Source organism: Mobula hypostoma, chromosome 1 (assembly GCF_963921235.1).
Source record: "Mobula hypostoma chromosome 1, sMobHyp1.1, whole genome shotgun sequence".
NCBI lineage: Eukaryota > Metazoa > Chordata > Chondrichthyes > Myliobatiformes > Myliobatidae > Mobula > Mobula hypostoma.
The window spans coordinates 20559939-20578776 of NC_086097.1; the positions used below are offsets into that span (position 1 = coordinate 20559939).

Consider the following 18838-nt stretch of genomic DNA (forward strand, 5'->3'; position numbering starts at 1 on the left):
GGCGGGGGAAACCTGTATATCCAATGACTTGGCTTTCACTGTCGTCTTTGGTAAGAATTCCACAGATTCACCAGCTTCTGACTGGAGAAATTCGTCCTCTTCTCAGTTCTAAAGGATAGTCCCTCTGTTCTGATGCTGTGCCCTCTGCTCTTCAACTCACCAACTATAGGAAACATCCTCTCCATATCCACTCTCTCTAGGCATTTCAATATAGGGAGGGTTGCTGCACATTTAGTCAGTAAGTGGCTGGAGGAAGCTCTCTATTGGGTCCTTCACAAGAAGCTGTATGTTCTTGTCCAGTGGAGGAAACGTGGAGCTGATCACTTTCATGATTAACAGAGCAAAAGGTGAAAGGGATTTAACAAAAAAAAATTTTGCTTCATTGTATGCAAAGTTTTGGTCACTCTCCAATATTTCTCTGCCCAGCTGCCACAGGCATACCCACCAGATATGCACCTGATCTACGTAAATCAAAGACAGATTATAAGGTAGGTACATTTAATCTGTCCACTACTCAAGTTACAAACTAGTCCTGTTTTATGGTTTTAGTACTTATAAACTTGAGAATTGGAAACAGGAGCCGTCTATCTAGTCCTTTGAGTCTGATTCACTATTCCATGGATCACATCAAACCCATTTTCCTACCCAGTTGCTCTGTCCCACAGTTTCCTGGCTGTCCAATAATCTATCCCTATCCTTCTCATATATTCTTAACAATTTGGCTGTCCAGGTTTGAGAATTTTGAAGAATCTGTGAAAATGCTTTTCTTTATTTCACTCCCAAGTGTTCAACCCTTTTATTTGTGACTCACTTCTTCTCTTTACTCAGGACAAAAAGGGAGAGGGTAGAGCAAGACGGAGGGAAGGGAGGGGGAAGAGCTCGGGGAAGCAAGCTTTTTCCACTGAGCTTGGGTGTGATCAGAACTAGAGGTCATAGGTTAAGGGTGAAAAGTGAAACATTTAAGGGAAATCTGAGGGGGAATTTCTTCACTAAGGGGGTGATATGAGTGTGGAATGAGCTGGCAGCAAAAGTGGGATGAAGGTTCAACTGCAACATTTAAGTGAAGTTTGGATAAGTACGTGGATGGTGATGGAGGACTATGTCCTGGTGCAGTTTGATGGGACTGGGCAGAATAAAGGGCCTGCTTCTGTTCTGTAGTGATGTGTTAGTCTATAGCTCCCACGGTACAGTGATCAGAACAGTATGCATTGCTCCAAATGCGGCCTTACCAATATCTTGTATATCTGTAACCTGACATCCCAATCCTGTACTCAGTATCCTGAACAATGAAGACAAGCGTGCCACACAGCCTCTTCACCACCTGTGCCACGACTTTCCTCACCCCTGGAAAGGTCTAACGCATGAGGTTTTTCTATTCATTTCATTGTAATTAGAAAACAGATTCAGACATTAAAAGTAATAACATTTGGATATATGCTTATCGTTTTTGATTATTGAAAATACTGTCTAATAATAATAGACAATTGGTTCCTTATTTCACATTTCTTCTCCTTTAAGATCCTGATAATTTAAACAAAAATTACGCTGCCATTTAATACTAATGGGTTGGTTGTGTGAAAATTATTGTGGAGCTTGTACGATTATGATTGTGGAGATTCACTGTGCATTTCCCGTTGCCTTTCCACAGGACTTTTCGACGGACTGGAGTCCAGAGCAGACAGTTAGACAGATGCAGAAAGGACGAGTATGGTGAAATTATTGTAGATATTCTTCTCTTCCCCCATCAGATGTTTCTTTTTCTCCCTCTCTTTTCCTGAAGGCCCCTCCTTTCCAAAGGCACCGGACACTTGCCTTCTCCTTGGTCCAGCAACCATTATGTCTGAGTATTAAACCAAGGGTATAGTTGGAGTCAAATCAAATGGGATTCTGATCCTTGCTTGTTATACATCTATGATTGCTTTCTGGGATTGTTAGATCACAAGTTTAGTCTCTCTCTTCAGTTCCAGAGGCTGTCACCAGTTGTAGAGGCCAAAAGCCATCCTAAAGAGAGTAACATGACATCCATGAAAATACCAGTCTTTGCCCGATTTCGGCAAGGTGTCGAAGTAATTTGTAATAAGCCCCTTGCTGAGAACCAGTAGCCATGGCCAGTTACAATGAACCAGAGGTCGGGGCTAGTTGCAGGGGTCCATTGGCCATATCCCATGGTGTTAATCTAGTAGCCAAGGTCCATTGGGCATGGTCAGCTGCAGTGAGTCAGTGCCCAAGGTCCAGTGGTGATGAGCCAGTGGCCGTGGTTGACTCAGCCCTTGCTGTAAGCTGTTTCTGGAGTGGAAGTGGAAAGACAGCTTCAAACTGAAAGTATTTTCAGAACAGACACATGAACTCTGCACCTTGTCCTACCTGACTCCTGTACTGATTTTGTTTTCAGATGTACTCCTTAGAGAGGTTTCGTTCTCTGAAAGACAAACTGCTTCTTGTAGATGAAGCTGTGCAAACACATGATGGAAATGTCATCACTGCTGTAAGTGTTCGCCAGGAACTTCATTTGAAGTTTATTGCTCTTTGTCGACGTGTGAAAGAAATCGTGAACAGTCCATGTGTAATATACCATAAATTTTATGGGCACTTTTCTGGGAATGAATATTATTCTTTTGGAGAAGCTGAACAGGATTACTGCACACATACTTATATAATATCCAAAGCATGATTCTGTTCGTGTTTCTTCAGGCAGGGTCTTAGATTCCATTTGATCTGTTTAGAAAGCAGATGAGCAATTGGCCATTAAACTAACAAGAAGAGAAACTTCTTTATGAGCCTTCAGAATTCTCTCTACATAGAGGGATGTTGATACTCAGTTTTGGTATATTGTTAAAGCTAGAAGTACAGTACTGTAGATATTTACAAATCTCAGTTTATAATTGTTGTGTTGACAAATTTCTCGAGAGTTTGTGTCTCTATTCATGGTTAGCTTAGCCTCCCAAGTAGTCTAAAATCCAGCAGAGTGAGTGGAGCTGGACTGGAGGATAGAAGTGTCGTGTTGAATTATCGGTTTCTGTGCTGTTATATACATCCCAGTGAAGGTGCAGTGGAGAGGCAACATCATCTGGCTTAGAGTAGGAAAAGCAGAACAACAAAAAAAATGAGCTGCTGGAGGAACGATGTTGGAATGGGTAAGGGGAATAGAGGAGTTGATGTTGTGAGAGCAGTTGGAAATGAAAAGGGTTCAAAGGTTCATTTTATTCTATGCACGCATAATACACTCTGGCATTCATCTTTTCCAGATAGTCACGAAATGCCGAAAGACCATGGGAGTTGTTGTAAAAAAAGACATCAACTCCCCCGCACCCCCCCGGCATAAAAACGGAAAAGAAACAAAACTTGTAGACCCAAAATCCCCCACCCCTCCCCGCAGCAGAAAAACAGTGAGAGTAGCTTCAAATCACCCTTCCCAGAGAAAAAACAGTGACAATAACAATCCCTGTCCTGGTCACTCACAGAAAAGAACATCGACAATAGCATCAAAGTCCCCAGCCCTCCCTCCTCACACAAAAAATTAAAAGATCACCCACCTGTGAATCAGCCACTAGAAAGAAAACACGGAGAAACTGAAGGAGACCAATATAAAGTACAGTTCAATAATCACATAACTCTCAGACTATTGAAAATGTCTGTCCGTCAGCATATGAGGAGAGCGGCCGTACGAACTCATTCCTTCCATGAAGAGTGACCGCCATGCCAGGTCCAAACACTGCCAATCTGGCTGCTGACCATCGTCGCCGTGGTGGCCTCTGTTGGGAGCGATAGCTGATCCCCTCCGCATTCACCTTGATGCTTCAATCTTCCTTGCCGCATCAAGAGAGAGTCATTCCTGACCCCGCGCTCTGTCTCTGGTCTTTCCCACGAGTCAGCTTGTGTTCTCGGTCCTTGTCAGGGTCCCCTTCTCTGATCTTCTCCTTAAAGCAGCTCTCCGGACACAGCAGAGCACTAGGTTATTTGATCGAGTTCCAAACCGCACGTCACAGGCTTCAACAGTTTCCGTAACAGAAACAAGACAAAAAGAATGAGCAGAAGGCATAGAAAAAGTGAAATAATTGAAGAGATTAGCTATCTGAAAGATGTCGCCTGAGGACTTATTCACTGACGTCATCGTGACTGGAAGACAAAGATCGAGAGAGGGGAACAAATCAGAAGGGGTTATCCAAGAGCTAGAAGAGTGTTGAAGATGTGAGAAAGGATCATCACTGTGAAAAGCTGGAGGTGGTTAGAACTTGTTGCAACATTATGTACCAGGAGATTTTATCTCAATGCCTCACTTCTCCACACACGTATGAGAAAGGGGTTTATGTGCAGAGACCTGTATCCCCTTGAGCTTAGAGATGTTTTCATCAAAATATACAAAACTCTTCAGGTCTCTGCAATGTACCTGTGGGGATGATTTTTCCATTGGTTGGTATTTAAAATGCTTTATAACTTGCAACATACTTGATCCTCCCAGCTGAACGTATGGCATGGTGAAGGAGTAGTCATTTTCTGACTTAACATACTTCTGTCAGTGGCTTACCTCTGGATTATAACTATGTTTGAACTACTTATGTTAATTAAGAAGGGCAAATTACCTGTCTAATACTTGTATTTGTGGAGGCCAGGTCGTTGGGTGTATTTAAGGCAGAGATTGATAGATTCTTGATTGGACATAGCAGCAAAGGTTACGGGAAGAAAGCCGACAAATGAGGTTGAGGAGGGGTAAAAAGGACCAGCCATGATTGAATGGCGGAGCAGACTCGATGGGCCAAATGGCTTAATTCTGCTCCTATATCTTATGGTATTGGAGTCAATGTGTGCAAAAACTTTTTTTTCCTTGCAGATTTTGATCTTCCTGAAGAAAACATTAAGCAAAGGTAATTTGGTCTTCACCCATTTGTGTTTGTGATGTTTAGACATCAGCGTTGAGATGAATATGAAGGCTTATCTATGAGTTAGCTTGTTCTCCAAATGGGTAAGATGAATTTACTGATACCAGTTGTTTTACTGAGTAATTCAGTCTCAGCCTGAGAACTGTTGGGGTGATATTGGTGGATTTAAGTTTCTGCATGCATCAGGGAAGGAGGTAGATCGAGGATCAACTTTATTCACCATATACTTTTACATGTATTAGGAAAATGCTGTGCTATGTTAGCGCCACATGCAAAAAAAATCAGCGTTCAACAGTTATAAAGAATTTTAAAAAATAATGTTAGAGGTTAAAACGCAAACAACAGTTAGTCCTGACGAAGGGTCTCGGCCTGAAACGTCGACTGTACCTCTTCCTAGAGATGCTGCCCGGCCTGCTGCGTTCACCAGCAACTTTGATGTGTGTTGCTTAGAGGTTAAAGTATGGATATGGATTGAAACATGCATAAATACCAGCATGTATATATTTACAATGTACACAGCTCTATAAAAAGTGGTTGGAAGTGTTTACAGTGCAGTACAGTGACTGAGGCATTATATAGACAGGGGAGAGGGGGCTAACTAGAATGGTTGATCAGATTAACTATTAAGATGGCATGAAGTTTGTTTTTTGTCTTACTAGTCTATAGTGCTTTCCAGTAGGGAGCTTTTGGAAAAGGCAGTTTCCAGGGTGTTTAGTGTACACAGTGATTTTGTTTTCTTGCCCACTTCTTTGTCCTGGACACATGCATGACTTGCAGTCATGGTAGACTGGAGCCAATCACAGTTTTCTGCAGTTTTCAATATTCTGAGATGATGCTGCATCAAACCAGACAGGAATGGATGATGTCAGAATGCTCTCCATGATGGCAGTGTAGAATTGCAATAGTACATTCTGGGAAAGATGATTTATACCAGCTGCCGCAAGAAGTACATCTCTGCCGAGCCTTTTTGCTAATGAAGGAGATTTGTTCTCCCACAAAGTCTTGTGAAATAATAATGTCGAGAAGCCTGAATGTTGAAATTATGCTATCTCCCCACCATTGAGCACATCTGTCGTAAGAAAGCAGCATCCATCATTAGGGACCCCCACCATCCTTGCCAGGATCTCTCCTCACTGTTGCCATCATGTAGGAACGTCATTTCACTCAAATTCACTTGCCCCATCATTAAAATGTTCCCTCAACCTATGGACTCACTTTCAAGGTCTCTTTGTCTCATGTTCTCGATATTTATTGCTTATTTATTGATTATTATTATTTATTTCTTTTTGTATTTGCACAGTTTATTGTTTCTTGCACATTGGTTGTTGGTCCACCCTGTAGGGTGCAGTCTTTCATTGATTCTATTGTGTTTCTGGTATCTACTGTGATTGTCCGCAAGAAAATGAATCTCAGGTTTTTATATGGTGACATTTATATACCCTGACAATAAATTTCCTTGGAACTGTAGAGTTGTTGATGGTAAGTGTTTGGAGAGGAGGCATATTTCTCCTGAACTCAATATGCATCTCTGCCATTTTGAGGGCATTCAGCTCCAAGCTCCAGGTAGCTAATACCTGGAACATGGTGTTAAGAATGGAAGTGGAAGCAGATACGATGAGTAGCATTTTGATCAGCACATGAACAGGCTGAGAAGGGGGGATATAGACTCTGTGCAGGCAGATGGGATGAGTTCTGATGGGATGGGATGAGTACTGATGAAGGGTCTCGGTCCGAAACATCGACTGTTTATTCGTTTCCATTGAAGCCGTCTGACCTGCTGAGTTCTTCCAGCATTTTGTGTGTGTTACTCTTGATTTACAGCATTTGCAGAATCTCTTGTGTTTGGGATTAGTCTAGATTGGTATCATTGTAGACATAGACTGAAGACCAGCATTGTAATGTGTGGTGATTTGAGTTACTGTCACTTTCTTGTCAGTTTGAGCCAGTTTGGCCATTCTCCTCTAACCTCTCTTATTAACAAGGTGCTTTTGCCCACAGAACAGCTGCTTGCTAGATATTTATAGTTTTTCATACCATTCTCTGTAAACCCTAGAAACCGTTGCGCATGAAAATCTCAGGAGATTAGCAGTTCTGAGATACCTGAGAAAAGGATTAATGGTATACTATATGAAGACAATTTCTCACCAGCTTTCTCTTGCAGAATTACCTTTTGAGGGCAGTAACCTTGTCCTGGTTTTGAATAAGTCAGACAGTAATGATGAAGCTTGATACTCTTGTGTGGCCACAGAACAGCGCTGTTGCATGCTGTGGAGTTAATGAAGCCTGTGCACTCTCAAAATGTTAATGGAGCAGTGGAGAACCTTTTGTACAGGGGAGGGTTGGGTTACTCAGGGTGACACGGTAGTGTAGTAGTTAGCACAATGATTCACAGTCCCCAGCGGCCCGTGTTCAATTCCTACCACTGCCTGGAAGGAGTTTGTACTTTCTCCCTGAGACCACGCTGATTTCCTCTGGGTGCTCTGGTTTCCACCCACAGTCCAATGGTGTGTGAGTTAATTGGTCATTGTAAATTGTCCCGTGATTAGGCTAGTGTTAAGTTGGAGAGGTTGGACAACATGGCTCAAAGGGCCTGCGCTGTGCTGTATCTCAATGAATAAATATGCTTCCCTTTAACCTCATGTCACTAAATACTGATGTAAGATCACAAGCCTAGAACATTACCTCTGCTCCTCTCTCAGCAGATGAAAATAAGGATGTAAGAGACAGAGGCAGAGGTGGGGCCATTCAAATGCTTCTACTTGCTCCATCATGGCTGAACTCTTATCACGGGGCCTCTTTCCTGTTCTAACCACAAAATCCTTAATTCATCTGAAAGTCTACTGACCACAGTATTCAGTGCCTAAGTCTGAACAGTTCTCTTATGTAGATAATTCCAATTATCAATCATTAGCCATATCTCAGAAAGCATATGTTGTCATTGGAGAGAGTCCAGAAGAGGTTCACGAGGATGATTCTGGGAATGAAGGGGTTAATGTATGAGGAACGTTTGGCAGCTTTGGATCTGTGCTCACTGGAATTTAGAAGAATGCGGTGGGGGGTGGAATCTCATTGAAACCTACTGACGTGTTGAAAGGACTAGATAGGGTGGATGTGGAGAGAATGTTTCCCATGGTGGGGGTATCCAGAACCAGAGGGCGCAGCCTCAAAATTGAGGGGTGACCATTTAGAACAGAGGTAAGGAGGAGTTTTTTTAGCCAGAGAGTAGTGAATCTGTGAAATGCTCTGCCACAGACTGAAGTGGAGGCCGAGTCCGTGGGTATGTTTAAAGCGGAAGTTGATCCTTTCTTGATCGGTCGGGGCGTCAAAGGATATGGCGAGAAGGCAGGTGTGTGGGGTTGAGTGGGATCTGGGATCACCCATGATGGGATGGCAGAGCAGACACGATGGGCTGAGTGGCCTAATTCTGCTCCTATGTCTTATGGACAATCTTAGTCATACCCTGGGTGAAGAAATATTTTCTTGTCTCTCTGTGGAAAACCCGACATCTTATTTTGAGATGTCCAAGCTGGGGAAGAGTCATTGCCAGTCGAGTCCCTTGACTGCTTAGCTCACCTCTCCGCGCACGGACCTTTGGTTGCTCCCTTTCGTCTTGCCAAATATTTGCTTACCAGCTCTATCTATTACCCCCCTCTACTACCTCACTCACTGCACTGCACTGTAAACTCTTTAAACCACTTCTTATAATGCTGCTTACATTGTAGATACATGCTGGTATTTATTCTAAATCCGTACTTTAACCTCTAAATTATTTTTGGGTGATTCTTTGTCCTTTGTAATTGTTTGGTGTTGCTGTTTTGTGTTGCATGTCATGCCAACACACGAGACCATGGGAAAAACGTTCAGGCTCCTTATAGACTGAGTTGGGAATTGAATCCTCACTCTTCTGATTGCTGGTGCTGTAAAGTGTTACGCTAACCACTACGCTATGAGAAGTTTGCATGTTTTTCCTGCAATCGTGCTTTTTTCCCCCAGTGTCCTCCCATGCACCAAAGATGTGCTGGTAGGATATTGTCCCCTGTAACTTACTTCTTAGTGCGGGTAAGGGGTGATAGAAATTAAGCAGAGTTGAAGGGCAGTGCATGAGAAGGAATAATTTGTTGGGAAATAAGGAGAGGAGTAATGGTACTGACAGGATTGTTATGCTGGTATTCTATGGGATAAAATGTCCTCCTCCTACATACAGTAAGTAAATGTAAAATAATAGCCAGTGTCAATAATTACAACCATGACCCTATTTGTTTCACTATTTAAAACCCAATTGGTGGACTGATGTCCTCTAAAGGAATTCTGTTATCCTCTCTGGATCATCTGTGACTCCAGACCCACAGTGCAGTTGACTTGTAGAAGTGGCCTAGCAAGCAACACACGTCAGGCAACTGGGATTGGCTACAAGAGTTAACATTGTCGGCGTCATCCACCGAAAATAAGTAATTAAGTAAAGGAGAGTGGATTAACTATAGGGTGACACAGTAGTGTAGCGGTTGGTGCAGTTGGTTTGCAGCAGAGTTTGATTCCTGCCGCTGTCAGTACAGAGTTTGAACGTTCTGCCCATGACTGTGTAGGGTTCGTCCAGGTGCTCTGGTTTCCTTCCAAAAATGTATAGGTTAGGGTTAGTGAGTTGGTGGCAACATTTGCACAAACCTTGCTAATTTGCTTTGAACATACTTGTGACAAGTAAAGCTAACCTTATCTTACATAATTTTATAAAATGGAGCTGAATAAATGTCTAAAGAGTTTGGAAATAGAAATGGCAAAATAGCCACCTTCTGGAACATTTCATGGTTCTGACTATTGCAATAGAGAATGATAGACTGCTTTTTAAAAGTCTCTCGTTTGTCGAAGTCCTTGATGCCTACGTAGCAGTTGACTTGACTTGCAGGTATCATTCCGATTCTGTCCCACTGATTGCACATGCATGTTTGTGTTTTACAGAGGTTCTGTTTCAAGAGCTGCAGTACAAGCAGGTTGCTCTGCAGCAATTTGTCCACTATCTGAAGGAGACGGGAGAACAGAAACTACTGATGGAGATGCTCAGGTAAGACGGCTGATCTTGTATTCCATACTTCCTGTTGGCTTTTTGTTTGGATTTTGGAGTGCAGGACGAGGAAGCAGTTGGCAGTCCCTGGGTTGCGTAAGGGCTCCATTTCTAATAATTGTCCATAGGCCGATTTTTCTGTAAATCTGAATTGTCGGTTTCCATATCGTATCGTCGGACACACACTATAATTATTTAATTTCATTGAACAATCATCCTAACTCTACCCATGATAAACTAATGGGAAAAATATATATATATATACTCAGTGGCCATTTTATTAAGTACACCTGTTCACCAGCTAGTTAATGCAAATATCTATTCAGCCAATCATGTGGGGGGGGGGGCAACACAATACATAACAGCATTCAGATATGGTCAAGAGATTCAGTTGTTCAGACCAAACATCAGAATGGGGGAAGAAATCTGATCTAAGTGACTTTGACCATGGAACAATTGTCGGTGCCAGTTAGGGTGGTTTGAGCATCTCAGAACCTGCTGATCTCCTGGGATTTTCATGCATAGCAGTCTTCTAGAGTTTACAGGGAATTGTGCATAAAACAAAAAAAAAAATCCAGCGAGTGGCAATTTTGTATGTGAAAATGCCTTGTTAATGAGAGAGGAGACTGGTTCAAATTGACAGGAAGGCAGCTGTTACCCTCAAATAACCACAAATTACAACGGTAGTGTGAAAAGGAGCATCTCTGAACAGTGATGTGCAAAAGGACACATTGAATCTTGAAGTGGATGGGCTACGGAAGCAGAAGACCACAAAAAATACACTCAATTGCCACTTTATTAGGTACAGGAGTTACAAGGCCACTGAGTGTATAGACATAATTATACATGAATATCATGAAATATTATTATTAGTAATAGTATTATTGCTACCTTGAGAAGTGCTTTCCTAATGTATGGGAGAATTTGCAAAGGGTGGATTTCCTTAGGTCAGGACAGGTTAGGTCATTCATAACTAGTAAATTAACTAATTAAATTCACACAGGAGTGTTGAAACATGAAGTGAATGCCCTGGTTATCCAAGCAAATATTGATGTTATATCCTGCTTGTGCTGACATTTTCCCTAGCCCCACAGTCCCCCACCCGTCACCTCTGGAATTTTCAGTCAACTTGGAATTTCTGAGTGAATTTGGCGGTGACTAATTACCATTGTAACAGGAGTGTGGAATTAGATTTTAACATGAAGCATCTGTAGCATCAAATCCAGCAGAGGGCAGCTTCAAAGAGATAAAGTTATACCAGATATGGATGACTTGGGCTTTAGTCATAGTTATTCCAAAAATCAATATGTATCCTATGAATTTAGCATGCATAGTGACATTATCCTTTATTTCTTTCAATACAGAGCCCTGGGGAGGACAGAAGAGTTTGCAGTAAGTATCCCCTGGCTGGGTACAGAACCCATCTAAATCCTATACAGTTGTCAACACACAGGTTGAATTCCATAATTATTAGCATCAGAATCATGGTACAGAACTTTTTAATCCAGGTGCTTGGACAGAGCCTGTACCACAACAGAATGGGTCCTAAGTTCAGTTAATTAACAAGATATTTTAAAATTCTCAGTTCAGTAGTCAAGTCAAATTTATTGTCACGTGCACCAGTACGGTAAGCAGGTACAATGAAAAATCAGGATCAGTTTTATTATCATTCACATCAGTGGAAAATTTGTGGCAGTATAGCAGAGCAGGATATGAAAATTACCAGAATGCAAAAGAGGAATCGTGAGGTAGTGTTCATGGTTTCATGGACTGTTCAGGTATCTGATAGAAGACTGGAAGAAGCCATTCCTAAAAGTTGGAGTGTGGGTCTTCAGTCTCCTGTATCATTTCCCTGCTTGCAGCAGGTTCACAGGCACGCACATAAATAGTCATACTCATACTTTATTGATCCCGGGGGAAATTGGATTTCGTTACAGTTGCACCGTAGATAATAAATAGTAATAAAACCATAAATAGTTAAATAGTAATATGTAAATGCCAGGAAATAAGTCCAGGGCCAGCCTATTGGCTCAGGGTGTCTGACCCTCCAAGGGAGGAGTTGTAAAGTTTGATGGCCACAAGCAGGAATGACTTCCTATGACGCTCTGTGTTGCATCTCGGTGCAATGAGTCTCTGGCTGAATGTACTCCTGTGAAAAGGACTGTGCAAGGCAGGACGTTAGTCTAAAAAATAAACAATGACAAGCCCATGGAAATGGAGGAGGTGGGCCGTAGTCTTCCATTGCTGAGGTTGGGTTGGAGCTGTGCAGGTCGGTTCAAGATCCTGATGGTTGTAGCAAAGTAGTTGTTCTTGAACCTGGTGGTGTGGGGATTCAGGCTTCTGTACTTTCTGCCGAACCTCGATGGTGAGGGTCAGTGATGATAGATGCCGCCTTGAAGCGGCACCCTGCAGATGTTTGAGGGTGGGGAGGGCTATGTCCACTACCCTCTGCACCCTCTTGCGGCCCTGTGCCTCCTAGTTTTGGACTCACCTGTCCTGGGGAAAAGTTCATACAGGCAATCGCATCTTTTCTACAATCTCCATTAGCACTGATGAACCACAAGGCTCTGTACTTAGACCCCGTGCTCTTCTTGCTTTATACTTATGACTGTGTGGCTAAGCCCAGCTCCAATGCCAGATTAAAGCTTGCTGACGACACAACTGTCATTGGCCGAATCAAAGGTGGTGACAAATTGGCAGATAGGAGGAGAGATTGAAAATCTGACTGAGTGGTGCCACAACAACAACCTCTCACTCAACGTCAGCAAGACCAAGGAGCTGATTATTGACTTCAAGAGGAGGAAACCGGAGGTCTTTGAGCCAGTCCTCGTTGGGGGATCAGAGGTGGAGTGGGTCAGCAAATTTGAATTCCCAGGCGTTATCATTTCAGAGGATTGACACTTGGCCCAGCACATAAGTGCCATTACAAAGAAAGCATTGCAGCACCTCTACTTTCTTAAAAGTTTGTGAAGTTTCAGCATGTCATCTAAAACCTTTCACAAACTTCTACAGATGTGTGGTGAAGAGTATATTGACTGGATGCATCACGGCCTCGCATGGAAACACCAATTCCTTTGAATGGAAGAGCCTCCAAAAAGTAGTGGATATGGCCCAATCCTTGATGGGTAAAGCCCTCCCCACCATTAAGCACATCTACACTGAACGAAGACACTGGAAGGCAGCATCCACCATTAAGGATCCCCACCATCCGGGCCATGCTTTCTTCTCATTGCTTCCATAGGAGCCTCAGGATGCACACCACCAAGTTCAGGAACAGTTATTACCCTACAATCATGGGACTCTTGAAGTGGAGGGGATAACTTCACTCACTCCATCCTATGGACTGACTTTCAAGGATTCTTCATTTCATGTTCTCGATACTTATTGCTTATCTATTTATTTATTATTAATTTTCTCTTGTCTTTTTGTATTCGCACACTTTGTTAGAGGCAGTCTTTCATTGATTCTATTATTTTTTTGCATTTATAAGACCGTAAGACATAGGAGCAGAATTAGGCCCTCTGGCCCATGGAGTCTGCTCCACCATTCAATCATGGCTGATCCTTTTTTCCCCTCCTCAGCCCCACATCCCAGCCTTCTCCCCGTAACCTCTGATGTTGTGTCCAATCAAGCTCTGCCTTAAATCTACTGAACGACCTGGCCTCCACAGCTGCCTGTAGTAACAAATTCCACAAATTCACCACCCTCTGGCTAAAGAAATTTCTCCACATCTCTGTTTTAAATGGTTGCCCCTCTATCCTGAGGCTGTGCCCTCTTGTCCTAGACTCCCCCACCATGAGAAACATCCTTTCCACATCTACTCTGTTGATGCCTTTCAACATTTAAAAGGTTTCAATGAGATCCCCCTCATCCTTCTAAATTCCAGAAAGTACAGGCCCAGAGCCATGAAGTGTTCCTCATATGGTAACCCTTTCATTCCTGAGTTGTATATGGTGACATATATATACTTCAAACTTTTAACTTTGTTACCTTCCATCCTATGTATGGCTCTCATAATTATAAACACCTTTATAAGGTTGCCCCTCCCATTTCCAGTTTAGCTGCATCTTACCTATAACAGGGTGACATAAATATAATTGAGATCATGGCTGATCCAACCTTGATCTCATTTATATATGTATGTTATAGGAAAGGCCTCAATGCTTCTTTTCCTCCTCTCTCATCTTATGGTTCATGAGTCTGGCAATCTCTGTTTTGAATATATTAGATGACACTGCCTCTGCAGCTCTCTGGAGGAGAATACCCCTATGAAAAGAGAAATTCCTATATATGTATTCCCATGCATTATCTTGGGACATAGGAGACCATTTGGCTCAGTGACTCTTATGTTAGCTCTCAGAAGCATGCCTATCAGTGATACCATGCCACCATTTGACTCCCTGTAAGGTCTTCTCTCTTACCCATCAACTCCTCCAGTTCCCCTGGCATCTGCCTGCACTGCGGCCAATTTACAGTGCTCAATTAACCTCCCCTGCAGAATATGGGAGGAAATCAGGGACCCTGGGGTAAGTCTGTGTGGACATAGAGAACATGCAGACTGCACACGGTCAGTAACAGACATCAGTCTGTAGCCTGGGTTCCTGGAACTGTGAAGCAACAGCACTATCTATTTGCATCACTGTTCCTCCTCATTTGTCTTAAGTCGGCAATGCCTTATTCTGAATCTATACCCACTCGTTTAAGGTAACCCTATTAAGGGAAACATTCCCTTGCCTTCCTCCCTCCGATCCCCTTCAATGTCCATCAAAATCTTAAAACATTTTAATAAGGCATTTTGTCATTTTCCTATACTGTGTTGTGTACAGGCCCAATGTACTCAGCCATTCAATGCCTTCATCCCATCCTGAATCCCTCCCGTACAATTGTTACCTGGATGCCATTCATTAAGGTCCTGATACCTGGCACCTGGCACCACAAAGTTGTGCGCATCTGAAAAGCCGTGAGGTAAGGACAAAATCTTTTGGGGACACAATAGATCCATCACTGCAAAAGAGGGGGAATCTCAGTTAATGTCTGTTTCTATCTATGAGAGGACTTTAATTTATCTCTCTTCTGCTGCCTATCAAATTTTATAGGATTTTCTGATTTTATCTCAGAATTCTGCAACTTGTAATTGCTTCATTACTGCACCTTGAGTTCAAAATAAATTTATTATCGAAGTACATGGAGTTCTGCATAGGTATGTTCCATTGAGGCAGGGAAAGGATGGTAGGGTAAAAGAACCATGGTGTACAAAGGATATAGAAAATCCAGTTAAGAAAAAAAGAAAAGCTTATGGAAGGTTCAAGAAACTAGGTACTGTTAGAGCTCTAGAAAATTACAATGGTGTCAGGAAGGAGCTCAAGAATGAAGTTAGGAGAGTTAGAAGGGGCCTTGAGAAGACCTTGGCGACCAGGATTAAGGAAAACCCCAAGGCATTTTACAAGTACGTGAAGCACAAGAGGATGTGCCACGTGAGAATGGGACCAATCAGGAGTGAGATTGGAAACCTGGGTATGGAGCTGGACGAGGTAGCGGAGGTACTTAATGAATACTTTGCTTCAGCATTCACCAGTGAAAAGGACCTTGGCAATTGTGGGGATGACTTACAGCAGACTTGAGTGTATAGACATTAAGAAAGAGGATGTCCTGGAGCTTTTGAAAGGTATTAAATTAGATAAGTTGCCGGGACCGGATGAGATATACCCCAGGCTCCTGTGGGAAGTGAGGGAGGAGATTGCTGAGCCTTAGGTGGTGATCTTTGCCAAGGAAGATTGGAAGGTTGAAAACATTGTTCCCTTGTTCAAGAAAAGGAGTAAAGATAGCCCAGGAAATTATAGACCAGTGAGTCTTACTTCTGGGGAGGGCAATTTGTTGGAGAACTTCCTGAGAGGTAGGATTTATGAGCATTTAAACAGATTTAATCTGATTAGTCATAGTCATAGTCATACTTTATTGATCCCGAGGGAGATTGGTTTTCGTTACAGTTGCACCATAAATAATTAAATAGTAATAAAACCGTAAATAATTAAATAGTAATATGTAAATTATGCCAGGAAATAAGTCCACGACCAGCCTATTTGCTCAGAGTGTCTGACCCTCCAAGGGAGGAGGTGTAAAGTTTGATGGCCACAGGCAGGAATGACTTCCTATGACGCTCAGTGTTGCATCTCAGTGGAATGAGTCTCTGGCTGAATGTACGCCTGTGCCCAACCAGTCCATTATGTAGTGGATGGGAGACATTGTCCAAGATAGCATGCAACTTAGACAGCATCCTCTTTCCAGACACCACCATCAGAGAGTCCAGTTCCATCCCCACAACATCACTGGCCTTACCAATGAGTTTGTTGACTCTGTTGGTGTCTGTTATCCTCCGCCTGCTGCCCCAGCACACAACAGCAAACATGATAGCACTGGCCACCACAGACACGTAGAACATCCTCAGCATCGTCTGACAGATGTTAAAGGACCTCAGTCTCCTCAGGAAATAGAGACGGCTCTGACCCTTCTTGTAGACAGCTTCAGTGTTCTTTGACCAGTCCAGTTTATTGTCAATTCGTATCCCCAAGTATTTGTAATCCTCCACCATGTCCACATAGTCAGCATGGCTTTGTCAAGGGCAGGTCATGTCTTACGAGCCTGATTGAATTCTTTAAGGATGTAATAAAACACATTGATGAAGATAGAGCAGTGGATGTACTGTATATGGATTTTAGTAAGACATATGATAAGGTTCCCCATGTGAGGCTCAATCAGAAAGAAATGAGGCATGGGATCCTTGCTTTGTGGATCCAGAATTGACTTGCCCACAGAAGGCAAAGGGTAGTTGTAGATGATTTGTATTCTGTATGGAGGACGGTGGCCAGTGGTATTCTGCAGGGATCTGTTCTGGGACCCCTTCTCTTTGTGATTTTTATAAATGACCTGGATAAGGAAGTAGAAGGATGGGTTAGTAAGTTTTCTGTTGACACAAGAGTTGAAGGGTGTTGTGGATAGTCTGGAGGGTTGTCAGAGGTTACAGCGTGACAACGATAGGATGCAGAACTGGGCTGAGAAGTGGCAGATTGGGTTCAATCCAGATAAGTGTGAAATGGGTCAGTTCAGTAGGTCAAATTTGGAGACAGAATATAATACTAATGGTAAGCCTCTTGGCATTTTGGAGGATCAGCAAGATCTTGGGATCCACATCCATAGGACACTTAAAGTTGCTGCGCAGGTTGACAGTGTTGTTAAGAAGGCGTATGGTGTGTTGGCCTTCAACCATGGGATTGTGTTCAGGAGCCGTGAGGTAATGTTACAGCTATATAAGACCTTTGTTAGACCCCAGTTGGAGTACTGTTTTCAGTTCTGGTCACCTCACTAAGGAAGGATGTGGATAATATAGAGAGAGTGCAGAGGAAATTTACAAGGACGTTACCTGGATTGGAGAGCGTACCTTTTGAGACTAGGTTGAGTGAACTTGGCCTTTTCTCCTTGGCACGGCAGAGAATGAGAGGTGACCTGACAGAGGTGTATAAGATGATGAGAGGCATTGATCGTGTGGCTAACACAAGGGGGCATAGTTTTAAGGTGCTTGGAAGTAGGTACAGGGGGATGTCAGAGGTAAGTTTTTCACACAGAGAGTGGTGGGTGTGTGGAATGCACTGCCAGCGAAGGTGGTGGAGTCGGATACAATAGGGTCTTTTAAGAGCCTGTTAGGTACGTGGAGCTTAGAAAAATAGAGGGCTATGCGATAGGGAAATTCTGGGAAGTTTCTAGAGTAGGTTCCATGTTTGTCACAACATTGCGGGCCAAAGGGCCTGTAATGTGCTGTAAATTTCTATGTTTCTATGTTTAGATAGGTCACTGTATAATACCTAGAGATTCATTTTCTTGTAGACATTCACTGTAAAAGCGAAGAAATACAATAGAATCAATGAAAAACTACACACAAAATGTTGACAGCCAATGTGCAAAGGAAGACAAACTGTGTAAATAAATAAATAGTACTGAGAACATGAGTTGTAGAGTCCTTGAAAGTGAGTCCGTAGGTTGTGGCATCAGTTCAGAGCAGAGATGAATGAAATTATCCATGATAGTTTTAGGAGCCATGATGGTTGACTATTCCTGAACCTGGTGGTCTTATAGCTCCTTCCCAATAGCAGCAGCGAGAAGTGAGCATGGTCTGGATGGTGGAGATCCTTAATGATGGATGCTTGAGAATGGTCGGTTCCCAAGCTTCCAGTTTCTAAATTGTTGTTAAGGATTTTCTGTTGATGTCTGAAGCAAATTTGCAGGAGATATTAACTCGTTTTCAAATTCAATAAATGCCATTGCAGTCAGGTTAATTTGTTTTAATATTTTAATTTCTTATTTCAGCTCTTGCGCTACAAGGAACATTTAAATATCAGAAGCCATAGTGAGAGGAAGGAATATTTGAAAAGCTGTATTGGGTAAGTATTGAGTAGAGATACTGTGTAAGCAAGCAGCTGAGAGAAGGCAAGCTAACAGGGTTGATAATTTTGTTTATTTCCACCCAAGGGCTCTAAGTTTCTAATTTCTCTCCTCCTTTCCCACTTGATGCGCTCCCCTTGTTGGGCCACAGTGCTGTGGGTACAGGGCATTCAAATGTTCATCCAGGTACTATGTTAGTTGAAGCAGTGAATGTTGAAATCCCTGCACACTGTGATCATGTCCAAACACAATCCTGCCATCCCTCACTTTGTATTAGAAACAGAGGGCTATACAGTACAGAAACAGGCCCTTCAGCCCAGTAAGTCTATGTCAGAATCAAAATCAGATTTATTTTCACCAGCATGTGTCGTGAAATTTGTTAACTTAGCAGCAGCAGTTCAATGCAATACATAATATAGAAGAGAAAAAACAAAACAAAATAACAAACAAATAAATATATTGAATAGATTAA

At 42.5% G+C, this 18838-nt stretch overlaps 1 protein-coding gene across 1 annotated transcript in view; it reads left to right on the forward strand.

Moving 5' to 3' along the window:
* vipas39 (VPS33B interacting protein, apical-basolateral polarity regulator, spe-39 homolog) overlaps positions 1-18838 on the forward strand; it is a 79150-nt gene that overhangs the window by 21666 nt on the left and 38646 nt on the right. The window contains exons 6-12 of the mRNA XM_063058770.1: positions 427-488; positions 1649-1705; positions 2393-2485; positions 4829-4862; positions 9831-9933; positions 11298-11325; positions 18292-18365. Of these exons, the coding sequence (XP_062914840.1) occupies positions 427-488; positions 1649-1705; positions 2393-2485; positions 4829-4862; positions 9831-9933; positions 11298-11325; positions 18292-18365 (451 nt within the window). The remainder of the gene's footprint in view (positions 1-426; positions 489-1648; positions 1706-2392; positions 2486-4828; positions 4863-9830; positions 9934-11297; positions 11326-18291; positions 18366-18838) is intronic.